Source organism: Centruroides vittatus, unplaced genomic scaffold (genome assembly GCF_030686945.1).
Source record: "Centruroides vittatus isolate TY-2023 unplaced genomic scaffold, ASM3068694v2 contig_620, whole genome shotgun sequence".
Lineage (NCBI taxonomy): Eukaryota > Metazoa > Arthropoda > Arachnida > Scorpiones > Buthidae > Centruroides > Centruroides vittatus.
This window is the reverse complement of record NW_027122381.1, coordinates 3,106,124-3,125,935: the sequence shown is the minus strand read 5'-3', so window position 1 is coordinate 3,125,935 and position 19,812 is coordinate 3,106,124. Positions and strand designations below refer to the sequence as shown.

At 31.6% G+C, this 19,812-nt stretch overlaps 1 protein-coding gene across 4 annotated transcripts in view; it reads right to left on the bottom strand.

Moving 5' to 3' along the window:
- The window catches only part of Sap-r (Saposin-related), a 115,541-nt gene that overhangs the window by 72,841 nt on the left and 22,888 nt on the right, over positions 1–19,812 (bottom strand). For 3 of the 4 annotated variants that reach the window (XM_067275448.1, XM_067275451.1, XM_067275449.1), the window contains exons 5-10: positions 18,300–18,359; positions 18,142–18,204; positions 14,094–14,198; positions 9,289–9,345; positions 5,431–5,487; positions 5,310–5,363 (exon numbers count right to left, since the gene is read on the bottom strand). In XM_067275448.1, the coding sequence (XP_067131549.1) occupies positions 5,310–5,363; positions 5,431–5,487; positions 9,289–9,345; positions 14,094–14,198; positions 18,142–18,204; positions 18,300–18,359 (396 nt within the window). The remainder of the gene's footprint in view (positions 1–5,309; positions 5,364–5,430; positions 5,488–9,288; positions 9,346–14,093; positions 14,199–18,141; positions 18,205–18,299; positions 18,360–19,812) is intronic. The other variant, XM_067275450.1, reaches the window with a different exon arrangement.

Below are 19,812 nucleotides of genomic sequence, written 5' to 3'. Positions count from 1 at the left end.
ACTTTTTGTACCAGAAATTGTGAATGTTGTCTACACCAGGTGTCTTCCAGTTGTGTGTTCTGTTAACAGTGTATTGGAAATCATGTATGCTTATTTCAACACAGGGCATAGTTGGTATGTTGTGTAAGTTTCTGTTCTCCTCCTCAATCCAGCCTGCTTCAGCATTGTGCGTGACAGCACTGGACCAAAGAGAAGACCAATATGTTGTGAGTTCTTCTTCTGTTGGTGTGCCACTGTGCTGTGTATCAGTGTTTGCTTTGTTATTAATTTGTCTGTAAAAGAGTTTTTCATTGTTTGTAAATAATTTATTTTGTTGTTTTCGTAGTGTACATGTTTTGTATCGTTTGAGTCTACGTGCTTTGGCAGCAAGTTTTTGTTTTAGTGTATCAATGTATTCTGTAATGTGTGTGTTGTGACATTCATGTTTTGTGTGTGTTTTTATTTTCTTGAAAATGTTTTTGAGCTGTTTCCTTAATTTAGGTGTTATGTTGTTTTTAGTGTATTGTGTCAGCCTGCCTAATTGCTGTCTAATGTCATTTATTTGTGTTTCTATTCTTCTCTGCCAGGCAGGTTTGTGATAGAATTGTGTTTTCTGTGTATTTGTCTGTGATTGTACTTTCAGTCCATGTTGTGTCACTACTGTGACTGCCCCAGCATAAACTAATGTATGAATGTCTGCGAGTGTAGAAATTGAATGAATGTAGTGTGGTAGTAAGTGAGTGTTTACATAATTTAGTGTTTTTCCTACTTCCTTTGACTGTGTTGATTTTTGGTATTCGTGGTCTTTGTGTGGGATCTGTGCCTGTATATTTAGTGAGTGTTTCCTGAAATATAAGTGAGAGCGTATTAACTAAATCCATGTCTATGTTATCAGTGATGGATGAGGAAGTGTCTGTAGTATCATTAGTGGTAATTGTTGTATGTGTGTTATTATCAATGCTTGTTGCTGGATTATCCTGACAGGTTACATGATCTTCATTAATGTTAGATGTTTCTGTCTGTTGATGTATTTGATCAGCAACCTGTTGTTTGATAAGTTCAAGTGTTGTTTGTGGAATAAGGTTGTTGTGTATAATTGTTCTTTTTTGATCAACAACCCTTTGTTCGGTGACAGTGAGATGAGGATACTGTTGTGTGAATCTAAGGTGTAGTTGTTGTCTGTATGCTGTCATGTTTGTTTCGAGTTTTGTGATCGTGTAGTAAGTACGGATGATAAACTCATTCATTTCTACCGTCCATTTCATCCGTTGGCGTGGTTTTCCAGCCTTTGTGGTCTGTGGATGCATTGCCACAGAAACACCAAGGCTGGGTTGGTTCCTCACATCTGTTGAGGGCATTGCAGTAGCCATGCTTGGGCCGGTGCTGCTTTCGCCACCGGTAACCAAGGGAGACTGTGGCCTATTTTTCGAACGTGAGCCTCTGCCAAACCCACGAATGCGGACCTTGTTAACCCGGGCGACGTCCGAGCCGGTATCACATTTAGATCTGGTTACTACCATGATACATATCTCCACAGAATGTGGGTGTGTGGTCACTCTTAGCTTCATTTCTCCCCATAGACCTTACTGGCATGGGTGTCCCTACCAGGAGCTTGTGCTCCAGCCTGCATTGCCCTATGGATCAGTAAAATTACTGGGCTCTCCCACCACGACCAGGTGGTGACCACGGAAGAGTTATTATTATTATTATTATTATTATTATTATTATGTTGGGTTTAGTGAATTACACTCGGTTGACACCGATTGCTGTCTATACTATACCAGACTAGAGTCAAGTATAGCAACCAAAAAAACACAAAAATTAAATAAATGTGTGTGTGTGTGTGTGTGTGTGTGTGTGTCTGTGTGTGTCTGTATCCAGGAATTTCCTAATATGACATGTATTCAACATAGTGGCCTTCTGTAGTGTGTGTTATATATCTGTAAAGAAGAGTACAACAGGTACAATAAGCACCTATCCATCCTCCACATACCTTATTTCCTGAAACTTGCTGATTTTTTCAGTGCATTTTGTATATTGTGAGTGTTTGAAATGTATATGTCTATAATGTATTTGATTTTATTGGGTTTGTCAATAAATGTGATGTCTGGTCTTTTATGGTAAATTGTCTTGTCTGTGATTATGGCTCTGTCATAGTATATTTTGTACATGTTTTCCAATACTGTCTGTGGAATGTATTTGTAGTATGGTTCATGAGTGCCTAATAATTTGTGTTTCTTTGCAAGATCTTGGTGTATTATATTTGCTACTTGATTGTGTCTGTATAAATAATCTGTCTGTGCCAAGAGCTTGCAACCAGAAGTGATGTCACATCATTCCAGAAAATATACAACACATTTTCTGCATGTGTCATTTGTGAGTGTTGTATCTTTGAGTATATGTTTTCTGTAGTTTTTAGTATTTATGACCTGATCCTGTATGGCAATCATGAATCCTTCAGTCTCCCCAAAGAGGCATCCCCGAGCTAACCAGCTGTTTGACAGTTTTGTCAACAAAATCCTGGGCCAAGTCATAGAGATGCCTGCCATGGAGTGTCTTTTGAGCCCACAATTGCTTAACGGTGTCTACGCTCTTTATACGTTGTGAGTGTAAATTTAATGGTGTGTTATTCGAGTTTGCTAGAGTTACTGCTTTATGTAACTGTGATGTTTCTTGCTTTTTGTAGAAAAACTCTCGCAATGTCCGTATTTGTTTATAGTGAAGGTTAACTATGTCAATCAGGCCACGTGCGCCATCTTTACTTGAAAGGGTTAGTCTTTCTTTGGCAGGTTTAGGATGATGATGTTTATGCTTAGTTGAGTGTTGTTCTTGTTTTTGTTTGGAGTTGCTCAAGGTCTATGTGAGTCTAATGTATAACTCCAAAAGAATAAGTGAATACTGGAATGACATATGTGTTTATTGCTGTAACTGTTTTGCATTTAAAAACAACTTCTCGCACAATCCCTGGGAAAGATAAATCAACGCACTAAAAATCTTTTTCTGTCCCAGTACAAGCAGCTTTAGATAATAACTAACATTTTCAACCAAAAACTTGATCTTCATCAGGCTATTGACCAGTATAAAATTTGAAACTGGAATTCAAAAGTGTTTAAAATTATTCTAAATTCCAAATTATTTAAAAATTGGAAACTAATTTTTGCTGTACATACTGAAGTGATAAAAATATTGTTACATCCCCACAAATAAATAATACGATGTATTTGCTGGTGTAGAAACATTAGCAAAACTAGTGTTGTTTACACTTTTTCTCATAGCACCACCTCCATGCATACAAAATATTGGTGGCATCTTTCGCATCAATACAGTTGCCAGCCAGGCCGATTCCAACTTTATATATTTCCAACACTTCCAGGTTGCAAAGGTGTTGAATCTGATCTGACATTTTTACCAATTTGGCCCTATGGAGGTCGGCTTGTATTTCGGGGTCTGTGGTATAGGCAGCTAAAACAATGGTATGCCTTTCTTTGGCTGGCGATATCATACCCATGTTCCTGTACTCTTTTGCTTAGGGAGCACTTCGTGGATCCGATGTATACTAGATCTTGCTGGAATCTGTGGTCTCTGAGAGGAACCATATAGACACCCGGTGCTTGACTTTCCTCTGTCGTGTCTTTGTCATTGCACAACAGCCCATACACTGTGTTAGATCTCATACTTTATTACTATGTTTTCAATGCACTTTACTTCTGCCACAGTATCCTCCTATCTAGTGTGGTGCATGTATGCCCTTCTAGTTAGTGCACAGAGTGCAGAAATCTTGTAAAGAAAAGGGTCTGCAGAGTTTGACGGAATAAATATTGGTACGTAGCAAGGTTTGTAATGTACGCTGGTTTGCACTCTGTCTGCATCAAGGTGAAAGTTGACATCTAGGAAATGTGCATTTGTGTCACTCTTCTGCTCCAGTTTGACAGTAAGGCCATAGGGGTTGTTGTTCATGTAATTCATAAAATCGTTTACGTTGGGCTCAGTCTTCCAAAGAATGCAGATGTCATCTACATACCTTTTATAAACTAGGATGTTAGGCAGGAATAGAGGTATGACCTTTTGCTCTAATTATTGAACAACCAATTTGCACAAGTCCCCTGAGATGGGGCTGCCCATAGGTATGCCACGTTTTTGTAAATACGTAGAATTGTTGAATTCTATACGTCATTCTCGGCAACTCTATGTATTTACAAAAACATGGCATACCTATGGGCAGCCCCATCTCAGGGGACTTGTGCAAATTGGTTGTTCAATAATCAGACACTTGTGAACAATACTACAAATACATTCCACAGACAGTATTGGAAAACAACACGCACAAAATGTACTACGACAGAGCCATAATCACAGATAAAACAATTTACCACAACAGACCAGACATCACACTCATTGACAAACACAATAAAATCATATACATTATAGACATATCCATTCCAAACACTCACAATGTACAAAACACACAAACCGAAAAAAGTCAGCAAGTACACAGAACTCGCCCAGGAAATAAGGCATCTGTGGAGGATGGATAGGGTGCTTATTGTACCTGTTGTTCTCTCCTCTACAGGTGTCATACCACACACACACACTACAAACAAGCCTGGGCACACTACAATCGAATATAAATACATACATCACACTACAGAAGGCCACTATATTGAATACATGTCATATTGTGAGGAAATTCCTAAATACACACACTGATACACTTGTTTAATTTTTGTTTTGGTTACTATGCCTTGACTTTGGTCCGGCATAGTACACAGCCACCAGTGTTAATCGAGTATATCTCATATAACCCAACACAATAATAATAATAATAATAAATTATTATTATTATTATTGTAATTATATAATTTATAATTATATATTGTATATAAACACAATAATAATAAATTATTATTATTATTATACACCAAAAAATTAATTTATTTATAGACTAATGTATTTGCCAAATGGTCTTTAGTATGCTAGTGTCACCTCTACCTAGCCCAGCCCTTGAATAAAAAATGTTGTTTAATTAAACATATTACTATAAGTTTAATTATTTAAAAATAGAATAATTGTAAATATTAGATAATGTGAGCCAATTATTACAAATTGATCAATAAAATAACCTTATGTGGGTTGGCTTAAATACACTAAATATTTTGTGCCGAAACGGGGTACGTCTTACATGCAAAAAATACCGTACTTATATGCATTTTTTATATTCTGAAAATGAAATATTTTTCACTTAGCTATATGTTAACTAACATTATCTTTGTAATGAGATTTTATTAATCTATGTAACTAAGATATAAAAATTATAATTTTAAAATTTTTACTTTGTCAGAAACTTCACTACATTCACCAATCATGCTGCAAACATCAGCTGCATTCTAAAATATAAATTTTATTTATTTATTTGAAATAAAACAATAAAAAATATTAAAATTTTTTACTTACCATACTTGTTACAAAATCATATGCTATTGGTAGAAAAGACCTGACCATAGTTGTACACTGAAAAATATCTTAAGTTTAATATGTTAAAATAATGAAGTTACATTCAAAAAATTATAGCAATTGCAAAATTATCATCATCCAGTTTCAATTATTGAGGTATATTTTAAAGATGATATTGTATTCGTAGATTACTAGTCTTATTTTTGCGCTGCAAATCTAGATTACAAAATAAAAAATTTTTGGTATTTAAGCAAAGAAAAATTAATCATTTTACAAACCAAACTTCTGAATGATAACATTTTACAATGACAGGAACATAAAATAGTCATTGTTTGAAGAAGAGCTAAACATCACACTGTTTAAATTGAAGATAAACTTAATTTATTAGTTTTAACAGTTGTATAAAATTTTTGTGATGTTTCTATAGTCTTCTAATGAGCAGAAAACTTCTAAAAAACAGATTGACATTTCATTGTAGGCTACAACCTAGATTAAAATATGCAGAGAAAGAATAGCATCCTCTTTCAGCAGTGATAGTTAAAACAATTTCTTCAAATTTTGAAACACCTAAAATGTAGTCTGCCCTTACATTCAAATCTTTTTTTTATTACCACCACCAGTATAGAATACTGTTCCATGTTTTCATATTTTAATGTTGGTTATAGCCCATAAGTTGGTTTAGTCTACTTTTAGGATTACTCTGCACAGTACAGAACTTTGTAGACAAATTACAAAAACATTTTTGCACCGATGTTAAAAACATCGAGGACTCGTTATTTTTACTTATGTTTACAACCAAGTTTATCAACCACATGAAAAAGCCAAACTAGCCATTTTATCAATAATGATTAATTTTGTACAGTGCATTATTTTTGTGTGTCAATTTGAGGGCAGCAACTGTTACCAAACAGTTAAAAATAGGAGTTTTAGCAGCCGGAGTTATCGTTGAGGGTAAACAGATTATTCTGTATACTTTTTTGTTCAAAAAAAACATTTCCGAGAAAAATGGCCACTGTTTAGAGATGGCTCTTATTAGGGGTTTAGCTTTACTGTTTTCATAAAAAACACTTAATTTGTAATTTTTACTTTCTAGGATCAGTTATTTAAAAAGGTGATTACCATCATCATTTAATTATTTTTTACTGCAAATCAAACTTTAAGTTAAACTAAGTTTACTTTTAATTTTACAACCGTAAGAAAGTTTCTAGTAGTAAAAATTTAAAAGTACACTAACCACTAATTTAAAAATAAAAAAATAAGTCAATAAAATTCACAACTTTAAAATCCTTAAATTGTTCAATGCTAGGTATCAGATCCTTATATTACATCAGCTTCTTCCTTCCAGTCTCCTGGATACTTAAATGCAGCTATATCCACTCTAATTTGCAGGACATACTTGTATCCCTCTTCTCTGGCATTGATACAATACGAACTGCAAATGGTGGCTACCGCTGTAAGTAATGCTGGGTATACAATTTCCAAATTTATTTATCAATAACCTGTTCTGCAGTTCTTTCTACTTAGAGTCTGTTATTTTATGAATAGTTTGGGCTTGTAAAAGACAGGGCCACACTTACCATCAAACCACAGCTATCATTCTACAGAAGTCTACATAATGATAGGGATTCTCTTACCCTTTTGGAGAAGTCTGGAGTTTATGTAGTCTCGTTACAGCAAGTGCAAATGGGAGCAAAGATCTTTTACGTAAGTATTAGTGACAAAGTTTTGATTTAAATTTCAAAGAAATACAGAAAATATTCACAATATATAAAATATGAATAAAGAAGAAATAAAATACGAAAATGGATAGCTAAGATAAGGCTAAGTAAAATAAAGTATAAATGCAGTTGAAACAAAAATAACCTTAAGTTTTATCTAGATTTAACTTTTTATAGTGTTAAATCTAGATAAAACTAGAAAGTCATTAATTAAACCACTAAAATGAACACAGAGACAATGTTAAAAATAACATACCCTCTGTTGATTTTATGAAAAATGTATTAGAAAATAATTTTACTCCACTATAGATGCCATACTTCCATTCTCGAGCGATGTCGAAATTGCAGAACATTATTCGTCTGGGAGTCGTTATACATATCTTTATTAAAACCCTGCAATTTTCCCACTGTCAAAATTCCTGATATATAGGTAACACTATAAAAAGTTAAATCTAGATAAAATTTAAGGTTATTTTTGTTTTAACTGCATTTATTGACACGACTACGTTTTGTTTATAAAATTGCAGTGCCGTCCTGGCTTACCAGCTTAGAGGTACAAAGGAGTCATGTCAAGAGTTGCAATTTGGCACAGAGTATTTGGTGCCCAAATCATGCACGCATAGAAAAAACCAGACTTGTAGTTATTCAGAGGAGGACTGAGAACCGAGTCAAAATAAAATACAAAATGGCAACACTCTTTCTACAAACAGGCACTAATGCAAGATTTGCACATGCATTGCTCGTTGGAAAACCCATTTATCGGTACCGTGTTATTTCCGACACATCTCCGGTCGCGACGTGCCGACCTCGACCGGAGATATCTCGTTTCGGCATCGAAACGTTTTTGAAAGTAGATGGTGCTAGTCATTATAATTTTATATTTTGGAAGTTAGTTTTAATATAATTTTTTTCTTTTTATATTTATTAATATATATATTTTGTTTGTGCAAAATAAAAAAAATAATTTTGGATGATACAATAACCATGATTATTTTGTTCAAAAATGAGAAATTTTCGTTAGGCAGCGACAAAAATTCAACCCGAGGCGACGCGCGACGGAGAGAAATTGCGACATCGGATAGGTTAATTTCACCGAAAATGCATCGTGGACGACCTCGTGGTCGTGGTCGTGGCTGGCATAGTCTGTAAGATTGTGCTCAAAACTAACGATACCAAAGAACATCGGAGAACGAGACCTGCCACAAGCGTCGAAACGATCCCGCTTAGTAGCGAGTCACCGAGAGAGAGTCAGTCTTGTCTTAGCCTTATCTTAGCTATCCATTTCCATATTTTATTTCTTCTTTATTCATATTTTATATATTGAGAATATTTTCTGTATTTCTTTTAAATTTAAATCAACACTTTGTCACACGTGTGCGAAAACTAACACATTTAGGTTCAAAAACTATGTTTGCTTAACATAAAAGACATTTCAAAATCAATATTGAAATTTTATATATTCTTTTTTCTCTTGAGGAAGATATTTTGATAATACTCTTGAATATGGCTTATAAAGTCATTAGTTCATACTACCAAAAATAAATTTAAACATTTATATAATAGCTTAAGAAGAATTAAAAAGTTGATAAAAGTTAGCTTTTGTTACTGTTAAAATTTCTGTTATTTTTACAAGCTTTTAATTTTCATTATTAAAAAGTTATTTCAAAAAGTTTGTTAATTTTGGTAATATTTATTATCATAATGATAGCATATGCCAAATTTAATTCAAGATGTTAAATGTTCCCTTAAATAATCTCATGCCACGTTTTAGAGTAAACAAAATCAAATAATCTCGTACGAACAGATTCGAAAGTAGTTAATAAATAAAAGTACATTAATATTAAATTGACTAAATTTGCAGTTTTAAATCATTCTTAATAAATTATTGATTTCAATAATAATTTCATTCTCATAAGGGTAGTTGATGATTCATTATTCGTTTACTTTCTATCACTTAATTACATACTGGAATATAGTAAGATTAATTTTAGAAATGCTCGATAAATATCCGATTTGATTTTTCTTGTTATCTATAATTATAAAATCATTTAAAGAATATTTCTCTTCTTGATTGAAATTAGAAGCCCAAGGGATAAAAAAAGTTAAAATATTTGTTAATAATTTGTACATTAAAATTTACCTGTTTTGATTCTGATAACTGATTACATATTTTCAAAAGCATATCTTGCATTTCATCCTAAAATTTAAAAATTAGAATTATTTTTTTACTTTTTCACCATAAAAATAATACAATAGCCTATCATAAAATTACAGTCAGTTACTTATGAAATTGGTTTAACTCTTTTAGAAATATATTATTTTACAAGTATGACTAAAATGTATCCAAAGTTTCTTCAATATATTAAATTCCTTGTTAACTTTTAAAATGGTGTATGTAAAAATAGCCACATCCCATGTAAAAACAATTGGCTATTTATACATTCACTATTTGATCTTTAATGGCATCAAAATAAATAAACAAACAAATTATATAATAAATAAATAAATAATATATATATAAGGAGGTTTACATAAATGCAATCATCATCCATCATTGTTTATTTTGTTTCTTATTTTATTGTTTTATTGAATTTCCTTAAAAAGAATTTAGAATTTTTTAATATGCTTTTTGATAAACATTTATTTATAAGATAGTGTGTGCCTAGTCATTATTAGCTATTAGAGATGCAACTTTTTGCCCACACTAAATCTAAAACATACATTTAATTTTGAATGTTGATGTGATTAACATTTTTATGGAAACCAAATCAAAGACAAGGACACTGGGGAGACTGGATTGATGGCCAAGCTATCATGAGTATCATACTTGACTTTAAAGTTTGAGAAAAGAAATTATATGAAACGTTAAAAGTTACTTTTAATGTCTGAGTCTTTCAATTACATTTATTTCATTGATTTTAACTAACATCTTATTAGCTATAAAATATAAAATCTTTGTTAAAATGTAAACAATATGTTTAACAGTTGGAAACGTTTCAAATGCCATTAATGATAAATAAAGCATTACACTCATTTTGAAGATCCAATTTTGGAGTGTTAAAACTTCTAATGGCCGGTTAAAGCAAAATAATGATAAGAAAAATATTTAGTGTATTTAAACTAAATATTCTGTGCTGAAACAGGTGGTGCTTATATGCTGTAAAATACAGTGTACTGTACATGTACACACACATATGTTTTAGAGTTAATTGTTTTTAACAGAAAAGAAAAGTACCAAAGTTAAAAATAGATAAATAATAAGTGTTAGAATCAATGTTCTATTTATCAGCTTGATAACTGGTAAACTGTTTAGAATACTTTTACTACAATATTTGTTGCATTTTTTATTAAATTGTCTCGGCATCGTAAGGTGTTGTGTCTCGAATTACTCTAATACAATATTTTCTGCATAAAATTGTACTTTGCCAAGATCATTTCTCACAATGATTTAATTATTGAAAAAATAGGAAGTAAGAAGTTATAATTATTCTACATTTATATCAATAATCACAATTACAACATTATAATAAATACAAACTAATAATTTTCAAATCCTCAAATGATAACTTATCACTTCTTCCACAAAGAAATTACTTCAATGTAATACACAATTTCATATAAAATATTTTAGAATTTTGTAGGATTCAGCAACATTATCTAAAATCTGGGCTTTACAACTTTAAACCTAAGGGATTAAATTCTTAATTATAATTTAAGTTTTGGTTATTAATATTGTAAAGCTTTTGTAATTGAAGGGCACTAGTTAATAGGAGAATAACTTATCAAATATGTTAATCTAATTGAATTTTTATAACAAATAGTGTAGAATCTTATATATTCAATAGTTATTTGAGCCTCTTGGGCCCTTAACGACCTCCTTCCATTTTTCTCTGTCTTGTGCCTCTTGCATCCACCCAGGGAGTATACTCACTCCTTGTAGATTCCTCTCCAGTCCATCTTTACATCACAATGGAGAGTATCCAATAAGTCATTTATTCTAAGGTTTCCCAGTCAGTGCTTTGTGTATATATCAATTTGTGTCAGTGCAGGCTATATGTCCTGCCCATCTGGTGCATCTCTCTGATATAATTTGAATGATGTCGTAGTCGTCAATATTGCGATGTAGTTATTCGTCGTGCATCCGTCTGCAGGTACCGGTTCTACTATCTTGAACGGATCCAAAGATCTTCCCGAGAACTTTGTTTTCAAACACTTGCAATTTGTGTTCGGTGACTACGGGCCATATTTCACAGCCATATAGCAGCACTGGTCAGATAATGGTTTTATACAATCTTATCTTTACCTTTCTGGAAATTTGTTTAGATTGTGGTATTCTTTGCAAGCGATAGTATGATGCATTAGCCTTATGGAGCCTTCACTAAATTTCTGTTGTGATGGAGTTGTTATTGTCCACTAAAGATCAGAGGTAAATGAAATTGAGGACTCTCTCAAATGTATACTTCACCAGAAGGCTATCAGTGCTATCACTCTGATATCCTCTTGATAGTAGCAGATACTTTGTTTTGATTCATTAACCTTCAGGCCCATCCTCTCTGTTTCTGAGAGTAATAGTGATGCATTTTTGATTAGGTATTCATGAGTCACACTTATCAGGTAAACATCTGCATATGTCAATGCTTGGAGGCAATTCAGTTCTACTCCTTTTCAGAGTAGAACTGAATTGCCTCCAGTCACTTTGTTGCAATTTGTGAATAACCTTTTCAAGTGTTAGATTAAATAACAGGCAAAGAGATGTTTTCTTTCCCATAAGTCCTGTAGTTAACTTGAAGGGTTATGTCAGTTTGTTTCCAACCCTGACTCTGCTGATTAATAAAAATAAGTGTGTATAGAAAAATCAATTTCTTGAGTATTCCAAATTCAGCTATTATTTGTCATAGTTCTTTGTGGTCATATATGCTTTATTGAAGTCAATGTAAAGTTGGTGTACATCCTGCTTGTACTCCACTTCTTTTCCAGCAACTGTCTTAAGGTAAATATCTGGTCAATGGTTGACTGATTCTGTCTAAACCCTCATTGATGCTCCTCTACAACATTCTCTACTTAAGGTGTTGGCCATTTGAAAAGCATCGACAGTACTTTGTTGTATTCAGTAATGATATTATTCCCCTGTAGTTACTGCATAGCTCTTTGCTTCCTTTTTTGTGTAGGGACAAATGATACTTTTTTCCATTTGCCTGAAGCTCATTATTCCAAATATTTAGTAAGAGGCATCTATCTCATGTGCCCTTTGTGTCTTGGCTTTCTTTTATGATGCTCGACAGATCTTTGATGTATTCTTGCCATCTGTTCAGGATCTTGTACTCTTCTGTTTTCTTGTTTTCATCCCATACAAATATGCACTTAAACTTGTATCCTTGTCTAAAGGTCAAAGTTCTTTTGTACAACACACTAATGTTTTCTTTATAAACTAGTTTCTATACTATAGATTTGTTCTTTTATGTATTCTCTTGGCCTTGCAAATATATTTTTTAGCTCCTTTACAGACATTTTTGTACAGTTCATACCTTTCATCTATTGATTGTTGTTGCCAAATGAACTTCATTTTTGTCCTCTTCTTTACTTTTGCTCAACATCCATCATTGTATCATTCCTTTTTTTTTTGTTTTTTTTCATTGTATGTCCAGTGTTTCCTTCAATGTCAATGTGATACAATCCCTCAACATCCACTATTGGTTGTTAATATTGTTGGGAGTATCTTTTGTTGATGTAGCTTGTAGTTTAGCTTTCAGTGTATCTGTATACTTCCTCTTTTTCCTTCTCCCTTAGCACTTCTGTGCATATTTTTAAGTTATGGAGATTTTTTTTTTTGTTTCTATTATTTATTGTTTGCTGTCACACTTTTGCTACTACCAAGAAGTGATCTGTTATATGCACCTGGATATGAACTAACATCTAGTACGGATACTAGATCTGCAGTCTACAAGTAAATGATCCAGCTGATTCCTTGTAAATCCATCAGGCAATACTCATGCTTGTTTGTGAATTCATTTATGGAGGAACATACTGCTCTTAACAACCATGTTCTTGAATTTTGCAAAGGTTACTAATCTCATTTCATTATCTTTAATCGGCATGTAAGCTATATCTGCCAACTGTAGGTTTCTAAACTGTCTCCTTTCTTATTTTTGTGTTACAGTCCCAATTACCATTGTAAGGTCATATTTCAGTGTTCTGTCAACAAGATCTAGGATAATGAAGAATTCATCCTTAGTTTCATCTCTCTTGTCTTCTGTTAATGGATGGATATTAATTATGCCATCTTCCTCTTACCCTCAACCATAATACAGTATATGATCGGTAATAAACTCCACCTGCAGAATACCAGGAATGTATTCATTCATTCTTGATGGCAAACACTGTGCCAAACTCATGTTTATTGCTTCCTCAATATAATTTTGTGTATTGCCCAAATATGAGACTTTCCTCTTCTGTCCATCTCATTCCTTCAAACAGTGAAGTATCTATGTTGCATTTCTGTAGTTCTTCAATTGTGTTTTTTTAATGCTCCCATATTGTATAGACTTTATACATTCAGGTCCCATGTTGCACTCCATGTTTCCATTTCCTTGTTATTGCAGCCATTTTATCAGTCCTGTTTTTTGATTGTCTCAGTTTCATAACATCATTGTTTTCTGAGACAGAGTTGCTGGCACTAAGCTCAACCCCAACCAAGGAAAACCAGCCAGTAAAGTAAGTTTACTCTAAAATATTTTAGTATACTCAACACAAAAACAATGATTCTTTATATCAAAACTAAACTTAAAAAACGTTCAAATACAATGTTTTGAATTATTCAAATTTAGAATTTGATTAAAATCTTAGTTCTCATTCAAAGTGTAGATTCTTAGGAACTATAACATTCCATTTTATATTTTATCATTATATATATAAATAAAGTTAAATTTTAAAATGCTAAATAATTACCTGAGGAACCTTCGTAAAAATCTCTTTCACAGCATTAAAGACTTTTTTGCAGTCGCTACAATAATTGTATTTACTTTTGTAGAACAATGATACTATATCTGCACTCTAGAAATTAACAAAAATACATTTTACTTAATGTGAAAATTAATTTTATAAATGTAATTATTATAAAAGTACAAAAATTATCAATGCTTTTAATTATATGATACAAAATCTTATTCTTAGTATCAAAAAAGCAAATTTTATAAGTTATGCTAAATTATTTACTGGTGTAAGGAACTGAGTCCGAGCATTATTTTTATTTTATTATTATTTCCGTTTTATTATCTTTTGTTTGGGGCTTATGTTTATTTAGGACGAAGGTTCCCCACCACTCTCTTGTTAGTAATGAAAAATGAAGATAAAACAACTCACGGAAAAATAAGCGCCGTAGGAAAAATCTTGCGCACTTGCGCTGCCCGGCGGAAGTAACAGTCCGCAGAAAAAAAATGGAGGGAGGAGTCCCCACAATCACTAGTAGAGAAATACTTGATAAACCGTCTTAAACATCCCAGAAAATTATGATAAATATTTTGTAAACGGTTTACAAGCTTTGTCGGAAACTTAAAGCTGCCAGAAAAGAAAGTTAATGTTCGCAACTAAGTATGTAAATAAGGGGAGTAACCCAGCTCAAGTGTGACGTCACCTCACAGTATAAAACCCGTACGTTAATCGAAGAAAGCGAGGTGATTTCCAAACCGAGGTGAATTCCAAATCGAGGCGACTTTGAGAGCGAGGTAGATTCGAAAGCGAAGTATTTTCTGATAGAAGTCCAGATTGATAATTGGACGATCCAAGGTGTTAAAGAGGAGTTCGATTGACGATTTGACGATATCGAAAGGATCGAGGAAATAGTTTCTTCGTATAGTGAGGTGACGGATAGACGTGTAATTAGTAAGAGATTTTGTTCATAGTTTCTAAGTATTTGATTGTCGAATATTCAAAGGGGAATTACTATTAAGTTAAGCTAAGTAGCTGAGTTTATTGTCGGGTTGACTTGTTGATTTTCGTTAATAAATTTTGTTTGAATTATTGACATTTGTACGTAGTACGTTCTAGTTACTAATTAAATATATTTGAACTTTTGATTTGACTTGATATTTATCGTTATTATTACTAATTTTTCGGTGCACGCTTAAAAGCCCAGGCCTGGCAAACTAATCTCGAATCCGCGTAAAGTACCCGTTAGGTTAACGGAAGTTTTACCGACTGTAATTATAGTCGGTTTCCTAAGATACTAAAAATAGTACTTTACACTAGATTATTTTATCTGTCAGATTATTTCATCGTAAAGGTTTTCTTTGATGAACTTAGTTGTCGATCCAGTTATTGAAAACATAATTTAAAAAATAAAATTAGAAAATAAATGAATGAAGAAAGTTTTAGCTATTTCTTACTTCTCTTAGAGAAAGAAGTATCCTCAAAATGTTTTCTTTTTATGCAGAAACTCCCTATCATGATATTCATCCAGCAGAATAGTAAATACCAAGGTAGAGATTTTCCACAGTATAGTATAACCCAGTTTCTGAAGTATTTTTGTTTTCTTGTAAAATCAAAAATCCCTCCATTAGCATTAATTCCTTATGGATTCAACATAATACAAGACAAATACCACAAATTTTGATTTATGTTAATTGCAAGGCTGATTAGAAATATAACAAAAAGTAGAATCCAGTTGTGTGTCAGTATAGCCAAGTTCCAAAGTAATTACTTGTGACTTGTCTATATTCATGATGACAATATTAAGCAGCATAAATAATAAAGCAAACTGCTTTAATGAAAAGGAAGGAAATAAAATCCAAGTACTTCAAAATTAATAATGAGGCCAGAGTAAATGACATTACTAGTGAAAATTCTCAATCCTTGACACAAAAACCTTTAAAATGCAGCCTTTTTATTCAAATTTTTGAACGTTTTCGGCCAGTTTGAATGGCCTTTGTCGGGAACAGAAGAATCGAACGATTCTAATTTCTATAACAACATTTGTTCTGGAACTTTTTAAATTTTTGAATTTTCTTATATGTCTAATGTGCAGGCTTGTGCATAAATAATCATGATCTATATTGGTACTTGTACCAATATATACACACTTATTTATTCTTGTATTATATGTATGTATAGTTTAAGTGTGTATATACTTTACACACTTGTTACACATCTACAGAGTTCTGTAGATGTGTAACAGTGAAGATCTAAGCTAATCTACATTTAAACATTTGTAGTACTAGTAATTGAACTTCAATTTTCACACCACAGAAAATGAGAAATGATAATGACTAATGTAGAAGTAAGTAAGTCTAGAAATGCTTTAAATTGAGATAAGTTTTCATATTTTAATGTTTGTTTAAAAATGAGTAGAATGTAGACTTTAAATAGTTCGTAGTTGAGTAATAAAATAATGTTAAATTTGATTGAAAAAAGGGAACAATATTTTCTCATAGTTCAAAAGTACTTGGAAATTAATAGTGCTTATACATCAAAACAATTTTTTAATTTATCATCATCAGATAATTTATGTATTTTAATTGAGTAATTAAGAAAGACAGTTAATAAAATTCAACACAAAACAAACCTTACACAAGGCAGTAAAAAACATTTAATTATATTTATATAAACAAGGAACCTAGGATTAGAGAAAGATATTGAGAAACTGAATGGATATTATGATAAAAGTAATTTGAATAAAAACACAAGAGAAATGTTTTGAGTGACAATATTTTGGTAAAGGAAAGCATTGAAAATATGAATGAATTTGATATTATGATATTTAAAAAGTTTGTACCTCTGTGAAAAATAGACATGATAAAACTTTGTGGTCCCTTAATAGTAAGAAAAAAGAAACTAACTGTTCTAATCAAAGACATTGATGTTAAACAAATATGTGAAGAAATATGAGGGAAGATTGTTTTTCAAAAATAATGCAATCATGTGAGAAATGAAAAAGGTTTGTTTAAAAACATACAGTCAGGTGTAAATGTAATAAAAATGAAGAATGATAAAGTTGAGAAGACATTTTATGTGGAATGGTAGGGCAAGAATAGCAGAATATATGAAGTATATTTACTAAGAATAATTTAAAAAGACAAGTTTGGCTCAAGAAATACCCAAGAAAACAATAAGAGTATTGCGCAAAAAGATATGGATACAAATATAAGAATAGAGCAGATATGTAGATTTATTGTATTTGTATAATTATGTGGTAAATAAAACATAATGCCCACACATTATCAGAGATTTGACAAAAAATTAAAAATTACCTAAAGTTAGACTAAGGAGAATATTAAAAAAATATTAACTAACAATTAGTTTGATAAATATTGGTAATGCAGCACAGATATGAATATAAGCCACATTCAGGTTAAATAGAAATTCAAATATTTTGTAATTAAATATCTACATGGTGCAGAAGATATGACAAAATTCCTCTCTTAAATATTATGAAAAATAGGCACACTCCAAGTAAGGGAGCATGTTTTGTGTCTAATTTAGTATATGATGGAATCGCTTTATCCTCATAAGCATGGTTAATAAAAGTTCCTTTCTCAGATATCCTATTCTAGGACAAAATACGAGCAAGTCAAAATTTAAATTTTTTTATTAAGTAATACTTTTCTCATTTTGAAGAAACTGTACTTATAAACTTCCACTGTCGTCCATTCATCCGTCTTTCTCTAATTTTGAGAAAAGAGTTAGATCAAAGACAAGACCAGGTATGGAAACCTTGGGGGCAGGATGCCCCCATAAACTATAAATGAATTTCCAATGCAAACTGGAAGTCACATTATTTCAATTCAAAACTTCCCCCAAAAGCAGTTAACAGATAACTGGCACAACTATTGTTAAAGGAAAATTATGATGTACAGGGGTAAGACATTACAGGTGAAGAGCATATATTTTAAATTAAACGAATTAAAAATATGATTAAAAATTGTAGCCTGGCATTGTGACATCACAATAAATAATTTCTTGTTTTTCAATATATTATGATAAAAACATTATTGACACTTACAGATAGTTCCTTCGATATTTCACCATTGCACAAACCAGCGACAGTGCACACCATATTAGGATCCTATTAAAATTGAAATAATTTAAATATAAAAGATGCTAATTGAAAAGTTGTTAATAATTTTAAAAAAAGGTCTAAAATTAAAAATAAAAAGTTACCATTCTGGATGCAAGCATTTCAATAAGTTCTGGAATGAATTCATCAACCAACTTTTTACACTGAAATATTAGTAATTCAAAAGAAAAAACACGTTAAATCAAACTAAACAAAATAGCATCTGTTAAGAGCATTTATTTCATCTATTAACAATGGCTAAAATTCTTACATTTAAGTGTAGAAATATTTCTTAAAATGCTCATTTTTTTAATGCCTAAAACTCATCTTCATAGCATTTTTGCATCAGTGTTAATTGTACTTTGTTTACTTACCAGAAATTTCCTCACTTTCTTAAAAAGTTAGAAACACTACTCAATCTATGAAAATGATAACTTTCACAAGTATAAAATTGTGTACACAAGTCCAAAGTTATGAAAAACCCTTCTATTAATTTAGAAAATGTTTTTATTAAATAGTAAAATTATTAATGTAAATCATTTAAAATTATCATAAATATTTTGTAACATTTCTTATAAACACTAATATATGAATTTTTGTTTCTTTTAAAATTAATTTTCAAAAAATGAAGAAAGTTAAACATTCTAACTTTGAATATTAAATTATAATTTTCATAACTTAGAATCAAGATGAATATTAACAAGCATTTACTATATTGGAAGATTGAAGTAAATATCACTTACGAGGAAAGAATTAGAAGCAGAAACACTTTTCGGACGGGACCGTAAGGTTCGGAGAAAAGTAATAAAATCCTAGATTGCCGGATGTAGACGGGCTTTTGTATTTTTACAAAAAATGCAATATATACTACTAATTGTAACACGTTCTAACTCTTTCCGACATTTGAAATAGCCGAGTGTTGAGCGACAAAGATTTATACGATGGAGACTGGTTCAATCTCATACTGGTTCATTTCTTTCTTCAACTTTTGTTTCCAATTTTAAAATTTTACGAAAAACAAAACAAGCACTTGATATTTTAATTAATTATGTTTATGAATAAAATTTGCAGTTCAAAAGAAGCTTGGGCATTTTTTTCATTGTTAATGTGGGGAATGATTTATTTTCCTCGTTGAGCATTGCCATGTATCGTTTTAATATAGAATAACATTTGTCCATTCTCTACATCTCTATACTTATTAAAATTATACATTTTGTGAAGGTATAATTTGCACCAGCATTGGTTCCAGTTTCTGGTGCATATTTTCAGATGTTCAGCAGTTCACTATTTTATACATTATAAGTATTATTCATTGGTACAATACTATCTTTTCTAAATTCATATTGACAAATACTATTACAAAGTCCATATAATACTAGATGTATACCCTGTCAGATGGCATTAAAATCTTTTTTATAATGCCATTCACATAAAGAACTTTATACTTTGTGAAGTGAAGTATTTCCTGCTTAGAGCTAACAAGTGCTTTTAACAATAAAAAATTGTTGCAAAACTAATAAATTGTAGAATGGAATGTTGCAACGTTCATAAGCCTATAACATTCTAGAAATTTAAATATTCCAAACATTTAAACTTCACAACAGGATTTGAGGCTTA